Source organism: Paramisgurnus dabryanus, chromosome 9 (genome assembly GCF_030506205.2).
Source record: "Paramisgurnus dabryanus chromosome 9, PD_genome_1.1, whole genome shotgun sequence".
NCBI lineage: Eukaryota > Metazoa > Chordata > Actinopteri > Cypriniformes > Cobitidae > Paramisgurnus > Paramisgurnus dabryanus.
In genome coordinates, this window is record NC_133345.1 from 14754371 (window position 1) to 14778380 (window position 24010).

Below are 24010 nucleotides of genomic sequence, written 5' to 3' on the forward strand. Positions count from 1 at the left end.
GAGGTGATCAGGGTGCTGTTGTTGCGCTGGCAGCACAGGTGGCTGTGGGTGCGCAGGCGGCTGTGGCAGAGCTGGAGGCTCAGGAGACTGTGCTGGCAGCACCGACTGCGTTGGTTGTGCTGGCTGTGACTGTGCAGATGCCGGCTGTGACTGCGTAGGTTCCGTCTGCACCAGCGCCAACTCCGGCTGTAATGATTGTGCAGGCGGCTGTGGCCGCGCTGGCTCCGGCTGCGCACACTCTGACTGGGACGCAAAGACAGTGGCAGGCTGGGGGTGTGCCATGAGACCCAGCAGAGACTGAGGTTGAGGGCTGGAAATCCCCTTCCTCCTCTTCTTCTTCTTTGGCCCGGGAGCTGAGAGTGGAGGAGAACAGAGAGGCGCTGTGACGGGCGTGGCAGGCTCCGAGGAGGACCACTCGGATACAGAGTCCCATGATATCCTGCGCTCACGCTTCCCCCGCAGGCTTACGAGTTGAGCCGAGTCCTCATGGGCCGAGACTGAGAGCACCGGGCCCTCCTGTGTCATAACCCCGACTCCCTCAGGAATAAAAGGCAGATGACTGGACTTGGACTCGGGGGACGCCTTCTCATCCCGGGACCGTTGCGCGAGGCGGTCCACCATCTCCCAAAAGGGCAAAGAAACCAGATCTCCCCACTCTGGAATCGGTGGAGGATTGTTGAGGCCGGCCACTAGATATTTGCTAGCCAGGGGGTCCGGATAATTCCCCTTGCTCCTCTCAACAGCCAAGGCGTAGTCGTGGAGGGACAGCCTCCCCTGGGGTGGAAACGGGCTGCTGCCTGCGAGGGTCTGGGAGGTAATGGAATCCCACCATTCAGGGTCCTGGGCACGCCACATTATGGGACTGTCTGCTGGGTTCTAAATGGCTTGATCGTTCTGTCAGAATTGCCAGGAGACAGAACCCAAGCGCAGACAGAATAAGGGAACAAGGATAACTTTATTAAATAAAACTGGAAAACAAAACCCACAAGGGGGCAAAAACAAGATATGACAAATGACAGACTAAACACTAAACTAGATCATAAACTTGACTGTAGTGATGTTACATTTGAAGTGAGGCTTCGGAGCTTGTGCCGAGCAAAAGTGGGCGTGCCAGATGAAGCATTGATTCAAAGCTTGTGTTGTTAACGTAGAAATCACGTGACCAGTGACAAACGAAGCTTCACTTTCTGCTCAGTCACGTGCAAGCTTCGTTTTGCGTGTCAGAACGTTCGAACCCCAGAGGTTTTTTAGCATTTATTTGCATTATTCACATTTTAGTCGCACATAATACTGAATAGATAGTATTGTATGTACATATAATTGTGTGTGTGAACATTATTCAATAAAATACAGTATTAAATCATATGAATATTAACTTAATATTAATTAATTCTGAAATATTTGCCACACTTGAATGAGTAAATACATTTATTACATTCACACACATGTTGTCTAAGCTTTATTTGAACACATAATATTAATATTCATCTGAATTTCATCAGCTTGTTGCTTCACTGCAACAATATGTTTTATTAATCAAAAATGGCGCTGTTTTCGACACCCACGTTGAGGCATCCAATCATGGTTCGAAACGGGCATAGGCAGAAATTGTATTTTGGGTGGGCCGGGCCAAAAGTGAGTGGGCCAATAGTTTATCCTAGAATAAAATGACTTAAATAATAATTAAACCTTAGAGTAGAAAAAAAGAATAGACAATCTGAAAAAACTGTGACATCTTTACTTTGCAATTTTCGGCGAAGGCAATAATAAAACACTGTCTAAAAATGTTCAACCAACACAGAGCTCAATAAAGGCTGGACAAACCAGGCCAGGCAGTTTTATTCAGGCTAGTTAGTAGTGCAAAAACAGTTTACCTGAAATAAAGTAGGCTAAAAGTAACAGGAAATTTAAATAATGAAAACTCTCAGCAGAGCACGTCTGAAATAAATAACAACACACTACCTAATTTATATTAAATCAACCATATAGAGTGCAATCACCCTGGTGGAAATTAAGCTTTTGTGCCAATAAATAATAGCAACTCGTTTAAATTAAACAAAGTTAACCTATAAGGCATACATCTATACACAACACACCACTTGGTTAAATCACTTCACGAGCGAAAATTAAGGAAATTAGTTAAACAACAGGCCTACCTTTGTTGTTTTCATTCTACAAAACAAGACGCAAGCCCTTGGGTTTATTGTTGAAAACAGAAATGATCTAATTATAGTCCAAAGAGTCACAGAGTTATTTTTCAAAAAACAAAAGGCACAGGTTTTTGAGGCGGGTAGTACTCATGGATTCAAATTGGGTTGTACGTGGTTCATCAATTGCTGTTAGATCGGCGGGACAACCTGTGTCAGGCTGACCGGGAGAGCGCACTGGAACTGCCTCCAGGGAGAAAGCGGCAACCGGCGCCACCAGCGCCTGACTAGCCGCCTTGTGGGTTGATGAGTCTGAAGAACTGAGCTGGTAGGACTCGGCAGATGGAGGCAGTGGCGTATCGTCTTCCTCAACTCTTGCTTTTTTAAATAACACATTAAAGAAACTTTAGCCATTATTGTGGCAAAGCTAAAAAAAGCAGTTAGCAAAGTTAGCTGGCTGGCTGCCAGAGCCCGCCGCTCCACCCACAGAGTCTACCGGTCAGAACCCCTAGCAACCAAGCAACCAATTACGTTCCGGAGGCTTCCTACAACTTGCTTTAACAATTCAATTTTATTTAGAAAGCAAATTAAACACACACCAGTCAACAATAAATCAGGTTTATATTAATATATTTTCTTAAATACATTTGAATAATAAAAATAAAAATAAAATGTATTTTGATTAAACTTGCCTGGGCGGGCCAGGGAGTTATGTGGGCGGGCCAGTGCCGCCCTGGCCCATTACTGGCTACGCCCTGGTTCGAAACAGTAAGGGAAGAATCGGTGCTTGATTCGATGCTTCATTTCCCCATCACTACTTGACTGGAGACAGAAAGCACATGGCTAGGAAAAACAAAGCCAGTGCTCTCACACAAAACATGGGGCTGCCATGATCCTGTCCAAGGCCGCCTTAATGCATGGGCTTACCTGGGCTGAAGCCCAGGGGCCTCCCAAGTTCAGGGGCCTCCCAAGTTCACGTTCATATTGTAACTTGTCAGGTTATCTGTCAATCACTCTAACTGCACGTTACATGGCTGCTGATTGGTCCGTGGTAACTTACCGTGAAATAAAATATCAGACGTAACAGATTTTTCTATTCCACGTAATGTAATTAAGTGCGCGTTGTCAACTTGGCATTCCTGCATGTTAGACTGAGTGTGACAGAAAAACGGGAAATAATCCACCATCAAATGAAAGAGTAATTTCTAAAATTTCATAATAAGCACTAGTGAGGTGCAGGTCTCTCTCTCTCTTTCGCGCGCGCGCTCGCTCTCTCTGTGCTCGTGCAGCTGAGTCTCTGGCATGCAGAAGCCTCTCCAACTCTGCGCAAGATATTGTGCCGCCAAATAAAGAAAGGAGTTCCCGAACATATTAATGCTGTTCGTTGTAAAGTTTAAGTTTACTCGCGTTTATATCAGTGACGCGTGCGCAGCTGGAGCAATGTAGTTTGACGCGATGTAAGCTCACAGTACACACATCTGTTGGTTTAGAAAGACGACGCAACAGTAAATGTGCAAGTCAAAGCGCGACAAGACCATCTCAAATGATCATCCCCTGAACGCACCATTCATATTTATAATCTCCGTATCTAAAGATCTTATATACAGGTATGTTCCCTGTCTGTTTTGTGCATATTCATACGTGTTCGTTTTACATAGTATGCTTAAATACTAAATACAATGCATACTATATCTTCAATGGCCTACAAAATAAATAACTGATTAAAAAACAAGATTCTGTCTATAAAGACTTATCTTTTGATAACATTAATGCATTTTCACTTTCAAACTAACTTTAACTTACTATATTTTTAAAACTGTGGTGAGCATTTAGTTAGTGTGCAATTTTCTGCAAATTTGTATATTTCAAAAACTATAATAAACATAAAGATATATAAACATATACTCTCATACATTTTGGTTTTATTTTCACCACAAGTTGCTGTGTGTGGTTGTTAAATAAAGTGTCTTGTGTTTATGCTCAAGTGGGCTCAGTGATATGTTAATAATGATATTATGGTGTTTTCTGGGTCAAAGAGGGAAAACTCACTGTTGTATGTATTGAAAGAAACTAATGCATTTTGTGATGAAGATTACCTAGATATTACACTTTTTTTTTAAATGAGACTATAAATTGAGGGGATGGGGGGCCTCCAAAACCTCTCAGCCCCAGGGCCTCACATTAGGTTAAGGTGGCCCTGATCCTGACTCTATGACTAGAAAACTGTGACCTGAAGACAGGATCATGACACATAGGTCATCATCATTTAAATGCTGTTGACACCAGCTCCTTTTGTGTTTCTATTGCCTCCTTTGCTATTTCTGATATGCTAAATTTAACCTGCCCATCTATGATTTACGACAAGTATTGCTGTTCTGTTGAAAAATTGTTGGATGAATTTGCCCCAACTAAGATTAGGTGTGTCCCTATGTCCCATTCCTCCCCGTGGTTCAATGATGAGCTTTGAGGTTTGAAGGTAAAATGTAGACAACAAGAACGTCACTTTAGGAAAACCAGTTTAACTGTCTTTTTCGTATGTTGGCTGAATGCCTTCAGCAATATAAACTGGCCTTAAATACAACCCGCTCTTCCCACATCTTCAGCATCATTAACAAAGCGAGCAACAGGCCCAAAATGACTCAAGGACCAAAGCACAGCCTTAGTGACTCTGAATCCATTGATATGTGCTGCACATTTCTGAACCATTTCCAGGGTTAGATACTCTGTATTTGGTGAGGGACCAATTACCAATGAGCATATAGAACCTCAATCTATTAATTCTATGACAACCCTAGCCTTAACCAATTCCTCATTAATTACAGAGTTAATACAAAAATCTAACTCATCATCATGCACTATTAATCTTGCACCTACTTTCCTGCTGAAAAACTGTACATCAACCATTTCTAATTTAATTTAATTTATTTATTTATGCAAGGACAATGCATTTTAACATAACAGCTTAGCTGTAAAATATGCCAGAGTTAGCCGAAAGGCTAGTTTTCATCTGTAGTCCTAGGCCAGATGTACAATAGGCACCCTGAAAACAGTTAATAAGTAATAAGTAAAATACGTTAATAATTACATGACTAAAGTACAATAAACATTACATTTGCTATAGCAGCAAGTAAAGGTACCAAAACAAACATGCAACAAAACATTAATTCAATGTTGTTCCATTCCTTTGAAGCTTTAATAGAAAAGGCTGACTAACTAAACGTTGTTTTCCTAAATGGAATGACACAGTCTCCTCTGGATGTTCCTCTAGTGAGATTACTGGTATTGGACCGCAAACCCAAGAAAGAGGAGCCAGGCCATATTTTAACAGAATTTTGCAGTGATGAAAATGACATGGTTTCTTATCCAGAACTTTAAGTGTTTGTTTATATAGGGACTGTATTGGTTTCAAAGTAGTATGGTTGGCCAGGGACCAATTGGTGAGGCAGTAAGTCATATGCGAAAAAATCAAGGAATGCATAAACATTTTGGCTGCTTGGGTGGACATTGAATTTCTGATAAATTGAAAATTTGATAAATACATTTTTACTTTCCTTACTGTTTTCATGAGTCTATAAGAATAGAGAGATACTTAAATTCTGTAACTATTTGAAGTTTTTCACCAGATATTACAATGTCCGAATTTGTTGTGGAGTTGGCAGTTTTAGTAAAGAACATACCAACTGTCTTAGAGACATTTAGCTGTAGACTATGCTGGTTTAGCCATTCGCTGATCTTTACCATAGCGTTTGTAAGTTTAGTTGCCACTTCTATTTTTGATTGTCCATGTATGTATAGAACTGTGTCGTCTGCATATATTTGAATATTTACTTCTGGGCACACACGTGGTAGATCATTAATTTATATGCAGAACAGAATAGGGCCCAGGATTGACCCTTGGGGCACTCCAGTGGACAATTGAAGAGAATCAGACTGATAGCTACCAATACGGACAGTTTGTGATTGGTGATAAAGATAAGATGATACCCATTTAAGAGCATTATCTGAAAAATTTAATTGAGAAAGTTTGGAGAGTAAAATGTTATGATTTACAGTGTCAAAAGCTTTCCTGAGATCTAAAAAGATGGCTCCAACAACGCTATTTTTGTCAACCATTGATTTAAGATTTTCAATGAAAAAGCAGTTAGCTGTCTTGGTCGAATGATTTGGCCTAAATCCAAATTGTAAAGGATGGAGGGAAAAGATAGTATTGTTCAGGTGATCTCTAATATGTTGAGATACCCATTTTTCCAAAACCTTTGACATAACTGGTAAAATACTAATTGGTCTGTAATTGCAAATGATTTGTCTGTCTCCAGATTTAAATATTGGGGAAACAATGGCTGACTTCCATACATTTGGAAATTCCCCCTTGGAGATAGACTGATTTATAATTTTAGTGATGGGGTAACTAATGATGAACCTAGATCTTTCAGCATTGTGGTATCCATTCCAAACACATCTTTAGCTTTTGATGGTTTAAGTGATGGTTATTAGTGTTTTCCATCTAATAAGAGTTCGACAGGTTTTCTTTCTTTGTGTTCCTGCCCCATCAGTTTTTTTAACTGATCCCAAATCAACTTCGAATTGCCCCCTGCTTTACTTATTATGCTCAGAAAAAAGTCGGCCCTTGACTTTCTTAACATAGATGTCACTTCTTTCTGTCCCCATCTCCCACCTTATTAATATGTAATGTATCACTTATACTGCACATGTGTCACTTAAGAATGCTGCTGTTACTCCCATACTTAAAAAGACTAATCTGGACCCAGCAGACTTATCTAACTACCGCCCTATTTACAATTTGCCATTTGTATCGAAGATCATGAAAAAGGCTGTGGCCTCTCAGCTACAGTTATTCCTAGCTGGTAGCAGTCTCTTCGATATATTTTAGTCTGGGTTCTGCCACTAGTAAAGGTTGTTAATGATCTTTTACTCTTTGGGGACTCAGGTAGTCTCTCTATACCTCTGTTATTAAACTTCAGCTCTGCCTTTGATACTGTCTGTCATAAAATATTACTTTCCTGCTTAGCGGAGTTTGGCATATCAGGCTCTGCACTATAATGGTTTTCCTCCTATCTCACAGGCAGGCAATATCACATCTCCTTACACAATTCCAAATCTTCTACTGTCTTGCTTAAAAAAGGTGTCCCACAGGGCTCTGTTCTTTGCCCACTACTATTCATTCTGTATATTCAACCGCTTGGCAACATCATACGTCGACAAGGTTATACTGATTATATTCAGTTATATACTGCTTGTCAACCACATTCCATTCACTTAAAATCCTCACTCTCCTCTTGTGTTAACGAATTAAAACTATGGTTACACTCAATTTTTCTTAGTCTGTATCTGATATTTCATCTCTAATAAAAACAACATTGTGAACTTTAGTTTTGATCTAGATGCTACTATCCTTTGACACCAATATTTGCTGCCTCTCCAAAATGTCTTTTTTCATTTACAACGTATTGTCAAACTGCAACCTTTTATCTTTTGAAACGATGTAGAAACATTAGTACAGTAAAAGGATATTTTTATTTTTGAAGAGTCTGGTTCCAAAACACAATAAACGCCATTTTTTTTATTAGTTATCGCCAAATTCTGGTCAGTATTAAAAACTAAATTCTTCATTTTACGCATAAATCCGATATCCACCGTGTTATTCTGTCATCATTTCTCCCTTTTTTCACAAAATGCAATAAACGGCAGTCCTCTGCAGAATGCAATAAATCTGCTCAGCCAATCACAGCTCACCATTCCATGCATTCCAAACAACAATGGCGGCATGTTGAATACACACTAGTTTTCCTCATCTACTTTGTGATCATTGTGGTCAATTCTACCCCCAAGCCACTTTTCTTTAGTTTAAAAACATGGTTCCCTTCATCTCAGTGGAATAAGATTTTGTGACTTTTCCAGATTATCTGTCAAGATTCATATAAAAAACCTGGGCCTGATTCGGTCGTTCTAAAGAGGTGTAAAAAAAGTGTCACTTAGGCTTTGTCCACACAAACACGGCGTTGTCTCAAGAAATATCTGCACACACACGAAACCACTGAAACCGACTGAAAGCGGTGTAGTATATATGCCAGACCAGTATGGGGCGCTGTTATTCTGCTCTGATCACAAACACACAAAGGTATGACTGCCACAGAGAGTATTTCTTATAGAATTTGGCAAAAAAACTGCCACAGATGCAAAACAAAGATGCAAAGTACTCACACAGGTGTGCGCACAGCCGCACACACATACACACACACATTCTGGTTTCCATGTTTTGTGGGGACATTCCATAGACGTAATGCATTTTATACCGTACAAACTGTATATTCTATTCCCCTTACCTACCCCATTCCGAAACCCTTCTCCTACTTCACATTTTCAAGAAACATCATTTTGTTTGATTTATAAGCTTGTTTCCTCATGGGGACATTTTGACAAGGTCACAAAAATACTGGTATTCCTATCTTTGTGGGGACAATTGGTCCCCACAACGTGATAATTACCAGGTACACACACACACACACACACACACACTTCAGTCAAATTTCTGTGCATTTGTAAAAACAGACATTTCAAAATGCATCAAACTACAAAAAATTATACTATTTGAAATAATATTTTTTATGTCCTTTCTAATGTTTATATAAACATAAATTCACAAAATGTATCAATAAAGTAGTGATGTTGAGCAGTTAGCCACATCCAGTAAAATGAATGGGTCTCTATGGGCTTCTGCTGTTCGAAGTGATTTATTTCCTCAACTGTAATTCTTTTATGTTTTTTTATAAACACCAACTGGCTGAATTCAACGCATAACATCTAGATCAATATCTAAAAACAATTTAAATCAAATTTAGATCATTTATGGGAATTGTTCATAAAAACTTGATATTTTTCAGGCAAGCTAATGGTGTAGTTGAGGAATTGAGTTGTAAACGGGTATAAAAGTACTTCATATCGCTCAAACCACAGCATTAATGTATAGATGGGAAGTAAATGAAAATAAATGATATTGTAATGACATGAACTGTGCGGAAGCAAATGCAGGTGAAAACAACAATGTTTATTAAAATAAACAAAGAGAGAGATGACAGATTAAATGATGAGACAGGAAATGTCCGGTGTTGTTGGCAATGGTGGCGAGGACTACAGTGGTAAGTTGGTGGCGATGTTTATTGAGTGCGGCTTTGGTGGAGTGGTGAGCAGTGGTAAAGATCCAAACTGTACACAGGAACATCCACACGAAGATGACAATAAACAATCCAACAGAAGACACGTAATCCAACAGAAGACACGTAATCCACACTGAGAGACACGACGATCCACGGGACACAGGAACCAAACAAAGAGTGAGAATCTGGCAGGAAACAGAGAGTCATGTGAGTATTTATGGAGGAGATGCAATGATGATCAGCTGGAGCGACACAATCAACACACAGGTGAGCCGAATCACACACACACACACACACACACACACACACACACACACACACACACACACACACACACACACACACACACACACACACACACACACACACACACAGGATTTCCTACCAAATACTTAACGTGCAGTGTGAGTCTTAAAATCTTGGAAAGTAGCGGCCCCATCGCGAAGTCGAGTGGTGGGCGAGCCGGGAGTATAGCATCAGCAGAGAAAGGGTTCATTGAAATAGCTACATTTTCCCATCTTGGACCATCATCTGGGAAACGCCCTACAGACTTCCCGGCCAACTCCCGACGATCTTAACCTGACCTTGTTGTTCACTAAAGTGTGCTGTGGGTGAGTTTGGACTTTTAGAGTGAGGGTATTCACATGATTGTATTGCAGTGGAGTGCTGCGTGTCCGTTGTCAGGAGCCTTTAAAGGTTAAAGTCGGCCATACCAGATCGAGGAAGGAGCCGTGCGGCGGATGAAGTGCCTAGCTAACACAGGCTGTTCTGCGACCTAGTGAGGAGATCAGGAGACGTTGCAGGGTCCCCCAAAGCGACGCAACGTGTAGTCTGGTGGTGACGGTAGAAAGGGTGCAAGAAATCTGGGCCTGACGTGAGTACCATTGGGTGTTGGTATATATATATATATATATATATATATATATATATATATATATATATATATATATATATATATATATATATATATATATATATATATATATAGGTGAAGTTACCATATTGTGGAAGTCTGGTCATTACATATCTTATCTGTCACGGAGCCTCTCCAAAGGTGCGCCCCTGTCCAGAGCTCCGATTTTCCACATCCAGGAGGGAGAGGGCAGCGTTCGGCTCGGCAGTGTCAGCATCGAATCCCCTGGGCAGGGGCGTGTCTAGAGGGGGGGCATTGGGTGGCACCGCCCCCCCTTGGAATATGATTGGCCCCCCCTGGTGCCCCCCCTCCAATCTCATTGGGCCAGCTAGATTTACTGTCAACCTGAAAATGTCCACTGCACCATTGGACCAGAGAGCTGTCAATCACTTTTTGATTTGAGACTCCCGCGAACGCGAAGCGAGCACAGTAGTTGCGCGTTTTTAAACAGGAGGAAAGAGACACCAAGACACCCACCGCACCTTTGGACCAGTTGTCAATCACTGTTTGATTTGAGACTCGTGCGAACGCGAAGAAGGAGCGGGCAACCCGCCACAGACTCAACACAGGCACAAATCAACACAAATCAAATAGATTTCTCATGATAACCATTTACATTTTATTTTACTATTTAAAACGGCTTCGTTCGCTTTTGCAAGCGCTCAGCAGCGCCTCTCTCTCTCTCGCTCGCGTGCACGCTTTCTCACTGCTGCGTGCGGAACCTCGACGTGCCTCTCTTACATGACACTGAGTGAAGGAGTTAAAAGTTGGCGGTGTTTTCCACCTGGGTTCCTCCGTGTACTTGTCTTTTCACGTAAAAGTTAACAGTCAACAGATGTTACTGACAGAAAAGACTGTTGATCGAGTATCACGACTTAAAGGTTAGTAGTGTTTTCCCACACAGACACACACCAGTTCTCTGTGCACGAGCTCTCTCTCTCCCTATGGTGCGGTTTGCGCGCGCACGCGTAACAGTATTCTCTGATATTTTTGAATTTGCGCTGAATTGTCTGCGCTATACGCGATCTACAATTAAACTAAAAAGCTATTTTAATTTAAAATTAAAAGCGCTCATAAACACAATCAGATGAGAAGAGCAACCCTGCATGAGACGCACAGGTAATCCGAAATCACCTCGTATCAGCTCTTCAATGTAAATTGTATCAGACAATGTCGCATTTAAATCAGGATTTTAGCAGTATAAAGTAACAGCTGGTTGGATTAAACACGAGGTGTTATTGGGTCGTGTTTAGTCGCTATTTTAAACTCTTTCTTTATGTCTGACAACAGAACAGATAATATGTAAAAATAGCATTCAGTTGTGTTAAAATAAAAATAATAAACAATAAAAGTAAAATCAGACAGAGTAGAAAAACACATTTTTAAGTAGGGCTAATATTTTCCCAAAATCCTGATATGTCAGAACGTTAACTAATATACTACACGCAACTCTGTGTAATTTAGATAACCTATGTAGTGGAAGATTTTTGATTTTTATTTTAATTATAGTCTATGAACTTAAATTGTTAAATGGAAAATCCTGTTCTTCTGTTTTAGTGAAAGATTTCTGTTCTTTCCATCTGTTCAGTAGTAAAATGTCCAAAGACTAGAACATTATGCAAAGTCCTACCAGATAAGATAAAGGGGGGCTAGTGAATGACATAAGTAACAAATGATGAACAAGTGGAGAAACTCAGTAAACGGTAGAGTTTCACTGAGAACAAAATAATTTCTTCTATTTGACCAGATGTGCTTCAACTGATAGGTTTCTTAGTCATTGATAAATTGAAGGTTTATTTTCTAAGTGACGCTGGAACTATGATGAAATCTTTGGATGGATCATGGGTAGAGATGGGATGACTGTGTTTTTCAGTATCTTACTATGAATATGTGCTCAACCTTGTAAACGGGGCTCTTAGGTTTTTAAACTTCTAGCACCACTGGGGTGAGAGCCTATTCTGCAGAATATATTAAATTCAGACAAAGAAAATTCTGTCGACAGTGTGTCTGTGTGATCCTTGACTTTCACTAGTGAGTATTATTTGATGCGGCTAAAATTCCACGACACCTACTTAAAGGAATAGTTCACTTAATTTAAATGGTCATATACCTAAACTTGTTTCAAACCTGTATGAGTTTCTTTCTTCTGCTGAACACAAAAAAGAAAAGAGTTAAGAATGTTGGTAACCAAAATCAGTTGATGGATCCCATTGACTTCATATGTAGGAACAAAATAACATGGAAGTCAATGGGGTTCATCAACTTTCTGGCTACTAAGATTCTTCAAAATATTTTATTTTGTGTTCAGCAGAAGAAAAACTCATACATGTTTGAAATAACTTTAGGACTAGTAAATTATGACAATTTATTTAAAGTGAACTATTCTGGAACAGAACTGTGTTGTCTAATCCATGCAAAATACAAAAAATTAATACCATCTATATTAGAGCACGTGGCATTGCACAAGATTTTGGGAACCTTGCTTAATATTTTCTAAACCAGTATTTATTTTCAAACCTGTATGAGTTTCTTTCTTCTGCTGAACACAAAAAAGAAAAGAGTTAAGAATGTTGGTAACCAAAATCAGTTGATGGATCCCATTGACTTCATATGTAGGAACAAAATAACATGGAAGTCAATGGGGTTCATCAACTTTCTGGCTACTAAGATTCTTCAAAATATTTTATTTTGTGTTCAGCAGAAGAAAAACTCATACATGTTTGAAATAACTTTAGGACTAGTAAATTATGACAATTTATTTAAAGTGAACTATTCTGGAACAGAACTGTGTTGTCTAATCCATGCAAAATACAAAAAATTAATACCATCTATATTAGAGCACGTGGCATTGCACAAGATTTTGGGAACCTTGCTTAATATTTTCTAAACCAGTATTTATTTTCATTTGAATTTTCTGATTGGCCCCCCCTAACTGGTTCTTGGTCCCCCCTGTGCCCCCCCATTTATAAAATCCTGGAATCGCCCCTGGGCATAACCAGCACCTGGGAAGGGAAGCAACGTACCAACTACCCACCTGAGGACTACGAATCAGTGCCTGTAAAATACTCACCACCGCTACCGTCCGCCACCTGTAAGAGAAAGATCACAGTAACATTGAAAGTGTGATTTTGTGTCCACAGCCCTGAGCCCTCTAAGAGAGGAGATCACGAGCCAGCTTACCTGTAAAATACTCACCACAGCTATCGTTGTCAGCCACCTGTAAGAGAAAGAGAAAGATCACAGTAACATTTAAAGTGTGATTTTGTGTCCACAGCCCTGAGCCCTCTAAGGGAGGAGATCACGAGCCAGCTTACCTGTAAAATACCCACCACAGCTATCGTTGTCAGCCACCTGTAAGAAGAGAGAGACAGAAAGATCACAGTAACATTTAGGGCCCTGTCTTGCACCCAGCGCAATTGACTTTGTCAGTGACGCATGTATCATTCGTATTTTGCAACGGCGCACAGCGGGTTTTTCTCTCCACAGACGCACGTCGACAAACTAGGGAATGAACTTGCGCTCCCTGGGCAGTTCAGCGCAAAAAAAGAGGCGTGTTCCGGCGCAAACCATCCCTGATGCTATTTTGCAGTTTCAAAAAACAATTGCGCCACTGACCAGGAAAAAAATGTTTAAAGTCAGTGGCGCGTTGCGCGTTGTTCATTATGCTATTTTAAGGGCGCATGCTTGACCGTATAGCTTGCACAACGCGCATACACTTTGCATCTAATCTACACAGATGCAACAGTTATTTTTGCAAATCATAAATTGTTACACTAAAAAATATTAATACTCGAGATAAGGGGAATCATAGTGGTGAGCATTGTGGTGATAGTTTTTATTTATTGTGTGGCTGCGTTAAAAAATTCTCATGCAAATAACGATTAAAATATTTTCATAAGTTTGTTGTGTGGCTGTATTACGTTTATTTTATGTAAATAATAATTTAAATGTTTTCATAAGAAACCTTAATGTATATGAACTTGATTTGTTAGTCTACTTTGGGGTTGGACCTTGCGTTTCTTGGGTCCGATTTCAAAGCCCCCAAACCCTTTCAGCGGTGAGGGTGGAAACAGCGATGTCCTCTGCTGGTGTCAGGTCCTGAGGCAGATCCACCTCCCGTTACACGGCGTGCCCGATTTATGCTGGCAAGCGTGGGATTCCCCCGTACAAGGACGTCGGTCTCCTCGGCTGTGAACCGCTCCTGGCGTGCGCCTGGTAAATCCGTCATAATAATAGCAACCCACCATGGAACTTGCGCCCTTGCGTTTAAAGGGAATGTTGGCTAGCGTTCTGATTGGTTTATTTGATGTTACGCCCAAACCACACCTATGAATAATGAACCTACTTCAGACCAACCCCTTATTGATTTGCGCCCGGCGCAAGAGTTATTTCTCACGCCGGGAAAATAGCAACAGCGCCCAAGATCCGCCCACAAACTCACTTGCGCGTTGCGCTTCGCACTTGCGTTTCAGATCGTTAAAATAGGGCCTTTAAAGTGTGATTTTGTGTCCACAGCCCTGAGCCCTCTAAGAGAGGAGATCACGAGCCAGCTTACCTGTAAAATACTCACCACAGCTACCATTGTCAGCCACCTGGAATAAGGAGAAAAAGAGATCACCGTAACAATAAAGTGTGATTTTGTGTTCACAGCCCTGAGCCCTCTGAGAGAAGAGATCACGAGCCAGTTTACCTGCAAAAGTACTCACCACAGCTAACGTCGCCAGCCACCTGTAAGAGTTAGAGGAAGACCTCAGCTAACTATAAAGTGTGATCTTGTGTCCATAAACTCGAACCCTCGGAGCGAGGAGATCATGAGTAAGCTACCTGCCAACTACTCCCCAGGAGCTACTAACGCCAGTCACCTGTAAGAACAAGAGAGAAATTAATTACAGTAACTGTCAGATTTCCATTCTGTGTTGCAGTCTCGTGAAGTTCTGCCTCCAGGATACGGAGGGCGCCACGGATAGAGGAGACCCCCCCCAAAAGGCTCTGTCCCCCTCTCCCTCTCTTAACCCTGTTTGGAGGCCAGAAGAGGCCGTTATTTTAAGTTCCCCTTTCCCCTCCCCTATTTACCATTTTAAATAATTTAAATAAAGTTTATTTTAAATTTACTCTTACCTTGTGTGTTTGGTCATTGGGGTGGCTTTGGGAACCTTTTCGAGGTGGAAACTAGGACGGGGCGCGACTCTTTAGCTATCTCGGGTCCGCTCCGACCTGTGACAGTAACCTAAGCTACACTTAAAAGGAGACATGCCCGTGGATGACACTGGCAATGAATTGTGTGCATACTCCACCATTGAGAGTTGCTGACTCCAGGACGAAGAATTCTTGGAGACCAAACATCGCAACACCCTTTCGACATCCTGATTGGCTCGCTCAGTTTGACCATTGCGCTGGGGATGGAACCCTGAAGAAAGACTAACAGTCGCTCCTAGCAATTTACAAAACTCTCGCCAAAATTTGGACACAAATTGGGGACATCTGTCAGAAACCACGTCTGTCGGGAGGCCATGTATTCAGAAGACGTGATCAATGACAGCTACCGCGGTTTCCTTGGTGGAATAAAATGAGTCACCTTCTAGAACCAGTCCACAACGGTTAAAATCACCGTATTACCCTGTGAGGGTGGGAGGGCGGTAATAAAATCTAGCGAGATGTGGGACCAGGGTCTCTAAGGGACTGACAACGGTAAAAGTAACCCATCCGGAGGTCGATTGGAAGTCTTACCAGTGGCACAAACCGATCAAGCCAAAACGAAATCGTGGGTGTCACGAGCATCCCTGGCCACCAAAATCGTTGCTTGACTAGGAATCTAGTTCTACTAACCCCTGGATGACAAGCAACACTGGAACAATGACCCCACTGGAGAACGTCTGACCGCAACTCCTCCGGCACAAATAAACGGTTAGGTGGGCAACGAGCCGGGGGCGTTACCCCTTCTAAGGCTGTCAAAACCTTCGATTCAACCTCCCATCTGAGCGTGGAGATAATGATGGTCTCCGGCAATATTCATTTGGGAGTGGCAGTACTATCGGAATGCTCAAAATGACAGGATAAAGCATCGGGTTTGATGTTTTTGGAACCCGGCTGGTAAGAGAGTGTAAAATCGAAACGACCAAAAAATAGAGCCCACCGAGCCTGCCTGAAGTTAAGTCTTTTGGCAGTTCTAATGTATTCGAGATTCTTATGGTCCGTCCATACAATGAAAGGTACCCCTGACCCCTCAAGCCAGTGACGCCATTCCTCCAGTGCTAGCTTCACTGCTAACAAATCTCGATTGCCAATGTCATAGTTAACTTCCGCAGGAGATAACCGATGAGAAAAATACGCGCAAGGATGAACCTTTCCATCTGAGGATGCACGCTAGGAAAGCACTGCTCCTACCCCCACCTCTGACGCGTCGACCTCCACTATGAATTGACGTGAACGATCAGGGGTTACAAGAATGGGGGCTGAAACAAAGCAGCTTTTCAATTTGGAAAACTAAGAGAGGTCAAGGCGGTCAGAGGTGCGGCTAGTTGGCTGAAATTGCGAATAAAACGTCGGTAAAAATTGGCGAACCCCAGAAATCTCTGCAGGACCTTGCGAGACTCTGGGGATGGCCAATTTACTACAGCCTTAATCTTGTCAGGATCCATGAGAACACCCTCAGTCGAAATGATGTGTCCTAGGAAAGAAACAGACTCTTTTACCGGGCATCTCTGGCACTGATGACCCGCCTCTCCACAGTACATGCACATACCTTGGGATCTCCGCCGGTTCCTCTCCTCCCGGGAAAGCCGAGCTCTACCCACCTGCATGGGCTCCGGATCTGGGAGAATGCTGATGGGGACTTCGCTGGGAGGGCTGGATGGCTCGGGTCTGCGCTGTGTGCTGGTAGAGATCCTTCTTCGGGCAGCTAGGGTCAGCCTAGCATCGACCCGGATCGCCAGATCAACCAGCCCGTTGAGAGATGTAGGTAACTCTGCCGTGACAATCTCCCGCTGGATACGATTCGCAAGCCCATGCAGGAAATGATCCCACTGTGCCTCCTCGTTCCACCTACACTCCGCCTCCAGGGTCCGGAACTCGATGGCATAATCAGAGACTGAACGGTCCTCCTGTCGGAGCTCGGTAAGGTGTCGGGCGGCTTCTTTCCCGGCGACGGAGTGATCGAAAACCCTCTTCATCTCCTCGGATAATAGGGAGAACGAGGAACAGCAGATGTCTTTATTCTCCCACACCGCCGTCCCCCAGAGGGCAGCCTTGCCCATCAGAAGTGAGAGGGTAAATGCTACCTTAGTCTCCTCGAGGTAGAATGACCGGGGCTGTTGAGCGAAGTGCAGAGAACAATGAGATAGAAATGTACAACAGTAATTGGGCTCACCGGAGTATTGTTCAGGAATCGGTAACCGGGGTTCAGGATGAGAACTGCCCCCTGGAGGAGAAGATGGTGCGGGCGGCGTGGGTGGCGCAGTGGGGAGCGGTGGATTCTGAGGACGCTGAGAGAGTTCGGACACCTTCGCCACCATTGCATGGACGGGTTTACGCATCTCCTCGATGGACTGATCCTGATGATCCATACGAGCCAAAGTGCGCTGAAGAAACCCCTCGAGAGTAGCGGTGGGTTGGTTTCCTGCAGCTTCCATGTTGGCCAGATTCTTCTGTAAATGATACGAAATGCGCCGAAGCAAATGCAGGTGAAAACAACAATGTTTATTAAAATAAACAAATAGAGAGATGACAGATTAAATGATGAGACAGGAAATGTCCGGTGTTGTTGGCAATGGTGGCGAGGACTACAGTGGTAAGTTGGTGGCAATGTTTATTGAGTGTGGCATTGGTGGAGTCACCACTGGAGTGGTGAGCAGTGGTAAAGATCCAAACTGTACACATGAACATCCACACGAAGACGACGACGACGACAATAAACAATCCAACAGAAGACACGTAATCCACACTGAGAGACACGACGATCCACACAACACGGGAACCAAACAAAGAGTGAGAATCTGGCAGGGAACAGAGAGTCATGTGAGTATTTATGGAGGAGATGAAATGATGATCAGCTGGAGCGAGACAATCAACACACAGGTGAGCCGAATCACACTAATGAGCACATGCCAGAGAGGTAGCAAACACACACACACACACACACACACACACACACACACACATGACACAGAGGAAACAATGGATGTCCTACTGTGACAGATATATTATTTGTATCATTAAAAATGTATATATTTTTTGTAATAACTCTTTTAATCTCTGGGGTCATTTTTACCCCCGCGGAACTATAACGTATACAGGAAAATAGGGTCTTATGAGGGTTAAACAAAAACAAAATAATACTTTTGATGGCATTGATAAACCTGTGGTGGTTTTCTGTGGAGGGGGAAAAAGTTAGCCATCAAAATCTAATAATTTAGATTTTAGCCGGCTGTTGCTTTTTCTTACACAACAGCATCAAGATTCTGTCATGCTAACACATTGACCCCAGGTTTTATAAAAAAAGTTCTATTATTTCATGCGAAGTCAACAAAAATCGAGCAGGACCAAAACATTTAACAGCTGATTGCTGTCAAAAAAGTTCAGTGATGATGTCCCAAGGATGACAGCAGCAGTGTTCTTAATATGACAAAGTAAGTGTTTTGATTAATGCCATTAATGTTTATGTTTATTTTTTTAAATCAGTGTATACCACTAGTCAACTTAATTAATATAACATGGCAACATGCACATTTATATATTGATTCAATAGATTTATAGCATTTTGAAAAAAACTTGTGGATTTATTGCATTTTGTGGTTTTTATAATACATCTTTGAAAATCAAATTATGGATTTGAATTGTAATGTTATTATGAGCTAAAGATGCAATGTGAAAGTTTGTAACAGAAAATAGTGGTTTTCATCTTGTCACATTCTTGGTATAGAAAACACGTTTTTACCAAAATTAGTCAAAATGGATTTATTGCGTTTTGGAACCAAACTCTTAATTTTAATATTTTAAATTTTTTCCAATACTTGATAAATCTGGCTTGTGTTTTTTTATATTAGGGGTTTCCAAACTTTTACAAACCCAACAGATATAAATAGAAGTATCGGGGAAAACACAAAGACATTTGTTTAATAAAGTTTAATTAAATCATATTAAAATGCCTCATGGTAGTTCTGCATGATTATGGCTAAAATCATAATTGTTTATGCTATACTGTATTTGCATTAAATTGGAAATTATATATTTGAAAAATGCAATGAATTGCAAGGCTGCAGAAAACAGTGCACTATTGCAGACTTATATACTATAGGCTAGGATTTAATTATATTATAGTGAGCAACGTACAGAGCTCTGAACAATACAAGAACAACTAAAAAATGCATACCTAACGTTACATATTAGCACAACACTGCTCATTTGAAGTTCAGACCCAGAGGTAGTGGCAGTTGCTGTAGTTTCTTTTTAATCCATTTTTGAATGTCCATGGTGAAATTAGTTAATGCAATATAAAACCTTGAAATTATGAAATGTTCATACTTCGTGTTTGCTTTCAGTAACTGTTAGTTCAAGAAATTTTACGTAATGGTGTGGGGGACAGTGTTGGCAAATGGAGTTGATGGTTTTCAGCCCAAAAATGGTCCAAACGCAACATTTTATCAACATTTTGGTTCAATTTGATCATATAGCGTAGTTATTTCAACTGCCACAAGTAATGCACCATAAGCTAGCGATTAAGCAGCTAGAGAACCACAATAGCAAAATGACAATAATTCGTTTACATAAACCGCTATGCTGTAGTATTGGCTAATTCAAATTCGTTAATTATAAATTCAACAATGTCTGTTTTTATCTATTTACTCCTGATAAACAGGTGTGTGAGAGAGAGATCGTACAGGCTTACCTTTAACGTTAAATGCAGAACAATAGGCTGTTGGTTGTACGTTAACTTCCAAGGATGCTGAAGAACATGAACATCTGAACTTTTCAAAACTATGTACAGTCTGGCTGAAGTTCATGGTGCCAGAATTGACTTAATGACAGCCGAACATTTGGATCTGTGCACCTGAATTGCTCCGATAATTCATCCAAAATTAATTGATGTGTGACAATCCGGAGTCCGGTTTGCAGAACTTGCAGTGCTATTTTCCATATATCCATTGCTACAGGGCAGGCCCAGGTCACTCTTCCACTTGTAAGAATTTATAGTCAGCCTTGACAAAGATTCCACTCCAATTTAGATGTTGAAACAAGCTCATCCCTCTAAAAGGCTTGATAATCATAAAAGGTAATCTCAGTTCAAGTGATACAATAATATAACCTGAAGTAAAACTTTCTTACTAGTAGTATGGGAGCAAATGTGAGACTTCTTGAACCAACACAGATCAAAGAGGGTTCATGATAATAAAAGACATCTATCTAAACATTATCTGACCACTTGGTTGAGCACACAGTTGGGTACTAAGATAATATGATCATATAAATACAATTATCCATTTGGGCACAGTGGGAGATATAGAGGTCATTTGTAGTATTAGTCTTAATTTACATTTAAAGGGATACTTCATTAGCATTAGGGGTGGGAAAACAGGTTTGAAACTATAAAGTGTTAAGACTGACTTTGCTGAGAGTTCACTGCAACTCCGATGAACCCTGAGTGCTTCATGTACTTTGCTACTGCTTTGATTGAATAAACTACTTTTTGATTGAGACCTTCAACGTCCTCTTCATCATTTTTTCTTACACACTCCTGTCTGTAACTTTTTATATACTTTCCTACTTCGACATCTTGATTTTCCGCTGAGACTCAGAACGCGGGCTCATTGTCGGCGTGCGTCAAGCCGTCAACACAAAAGGCTTATTGAACTTCATACGCTGCTGCAAGAACCAACAGCCGGATGACGTCAAAGTACCACGAGAACGATTCGAGAAATCATACTAAGTGTCATTTCGTCTCGCTCTCGCTGCATTTTGATGTCTTCACCTGACAGTTCTAGCGGTGCCGCATGAAGTCGAACAAGCCTATACACATGGAGTGGGCGTGTGTCACTGTAGAATACATGCACACTTGTTTTTTTGTTTTAAATAATTAGACTATAAAATTCACGTTAGGAAGACAATACACAAGGCAAATGTGATTTTTAAATAGCACATTTGATCATTAAAATCCCATTCAACATTAATGGTGATCTGAGGGGGTGGGATAGTGCCAGTGAGGGGGCAACGCTCCCTCACGCCGCCGGCCCTGGTGCTGGTTTATATTGTATGAAATATAATTTAAAAAAAAGTTACAGATAAGCATATATTATTTAATAGCAATAAATTGAGGTCTATGTTCTTTTCAAATTTATTTTTATAATAGCACTCTATAACATATTATAGTTATAGTTATAAGTTATATGAAAAAGAATATCCTTTTTACTGTAATAAAAACAATGAATTTATTGAGCATTAGTGAAACTAAAGGTGTAAGCATAAACGCACGTGATTGTTGAAGTCAGAGAGTCTGGCCATAAGAATAAAGTATGTCATCATTAAGCTGTTGACAGCCGCTTTACGGACAACTGCAGCTCCTGCCCTGGCCTTGTCTGACTCTCGCCATAGTTTGATAACACATGTGATCGTAAGGCGGCTGCAGCACTAATAAAAGTCTGGAAAATTGTTTAACCACAATGCATTGCATTCGTCAGGTGGCTGTCGGTTCCTGTGGCGCTGCATCAAGTTGAACGCACCTTAAACGGAGGAGTCTAATTTTAAATGGTTCTTGCAGAACTCTGATGTCATTTGCCTTGCAGTGCGGCCAGAAGTCGAACACAGCTTTTATAAGTTACTGTTGTTGTCATGACAGATCTATTACAGAACCAGCTGTTACATTGCAAATAGTTACTTTCTTAATATTTTTGTCTTGTTTTCAGTACAAATATCTAGAAATTCTTAAATTAATAGGCATTTTCTTGATTACCAAAATGACCTAAGAAATAAGTTTAATTTATAGACAATAAATATATATATATAATTTAAGTGAAGTTGTGCTTAAAACAAGCAGGGAAAACATCTTAATCTTAATTCAAGAAAAGTTTTCTTACCCCATTTGCAGATTTTTTGCTTAACTTAAATTTTATATTTTGTTGTCTAAAAACTAGACTTTTTTTTTAGGTATTTTTGCTTATCAAGAAAATGCATTTTTATTTAAGAATGTTTACATATTTGTACTGAAAACAAGACAAAAATACTATGAAAGTAATTTTTTGGAGTGTAAAAAATAATCTGATATTATTACTGGCGGGCCAGTTTTTGGCCAAGGGCCACCTGTTGCCGACCACTCCTGTACACATTTGGCACCACATTGCGGGGTTAACCCCACAAAAGCGGTGCTTACCCTGTTTCAGAGCAGGTTTTCATAACCTTGGACTAAGTTTGGGAATAACTCCACTTAAAATATAAGTGTGAAACACTCCTTGACCCACGGTTTTGAGGGGGGGTTTTGAACAAAGATAATCTAGGGTAAAGCACAGTGTGAAAATCCCTTCAGTTTTTCTTCAGTTTGTCCGATCTTGTCTGATCTTTCTGTGTTCATGTTATCTGAGATTTATATTAAAAGTCTATTATTTTTTCATTTTTGTGTTCACTACAAACCATGACACCATGGTTGGGTAACAACAACGCTTGGTTATGTCCAATATTTACACAACAATGGGTTAAAACAACACTGTAAAAAATTTCTGTAGAATTTACAGTATTACTGGGTATTGCTGGCAACTAGCTAGTAAATTTTACATTTATGTTATTTACTGGTTAGTTTGTTCAAAGTTAAATGAACATGAAACATTTTCAGTCTTTATCTTCCACAGTAAGTTACTGGCAACCAGCTGCATAATTACAGCAAATTTTTACAGTGAACTCAGTGTGTCATAGTAATGATTTGATGTGTTCATTTTAGGATAACTAATGATGATGGACGTTGTCTAGGCTTAATAACAAAAGAAACCTTCATTCCCGGTGTGTATAAAATGCGTTTTGAGACTGGAAAGTACTGGAATGCTTTAGGAGAGATATGCTTCTATCCATTCGTAGAGGTATTTATTCAACAGTCAATTTCTATTTTCATTAACAATTGCTATAATTATTTTAGCAAGCGTTAATACCCTACATACTTACACTAAACTGTTGTTGTCTTCTAAGTGTTGTTTTTGTCTGTTTGCTTGGTTTCAGGTTGTTTTTACTATCGCTGATCCTTCACAGAAGTACCATGTTCCTCTCCTATTGAGCCGTTTCTCCTATAGTACCTACAGAGGAAGTTAGATGGAACTACATGATAAATAAATATTTTACATTCTGAAATTTCTGCAAATAACAGTGTAAGACATTTCTAACCAATTAAATGTTATGTAGATCAGGATTTGATTGCTGCTACAGAAATTGATTGGATTGGATTGCTTGAAAAAAAATTTTACTAAACACTTGTTATATACATGATTTGGAATATTAAAACCTATACAATTAAAACCAAACTGATTAAATTGTCATTTGAATTGCCTATTCAGAATAAAGATTTCCAGTTAGACTGTATTGCTAATACTCTAAAACGCATTTCTCAAAATAAAACCATAAAATCACCACTAAAAGTCAGTTTTAAAAACGTAATTTGACAAAATGAAACCACATTGTTGGAAACCAGGGCACGCATTAAGCGCTAAGATATTAATGTGTATAACATGAGAACATGCACAGAGTCATAGCGTTAACGAGTTAAAGCAGAGTAATCAAATATCTATTCAAATTTCATGATTGTTGAA

At 40.5% G+C, this 24010-nt stretch overlaps 1 protein-coding gene across 1 annotated transcript in view; it reads left to right on the forward strand.

The window, feature by feature from the left end:
* The window catches only part of uraha (urate (5-hydroxyiso-) hydrolase a), a 51985-nt gene extending 28202 nt beyond the window's left edge, over nt 1-23783 (forward strand). Inside the window, exons 3-4 of the mRNA XM_065270023.2 lie at nt 23155-23290; nt 23427-23783. Of these exons, the coding sequence (XP_065126095.2) occupies nt 23155-23290; nt 23427-23516 (226 nt within the window). The 3' untranslated portion in view covers nt 23517-23783. The remainder of the gene's footprint in view (nt 1-23154; nt 23291-23426) is intronic.
* Nucleotides 23784-24010: the final 227 nt, after the last annotated feature.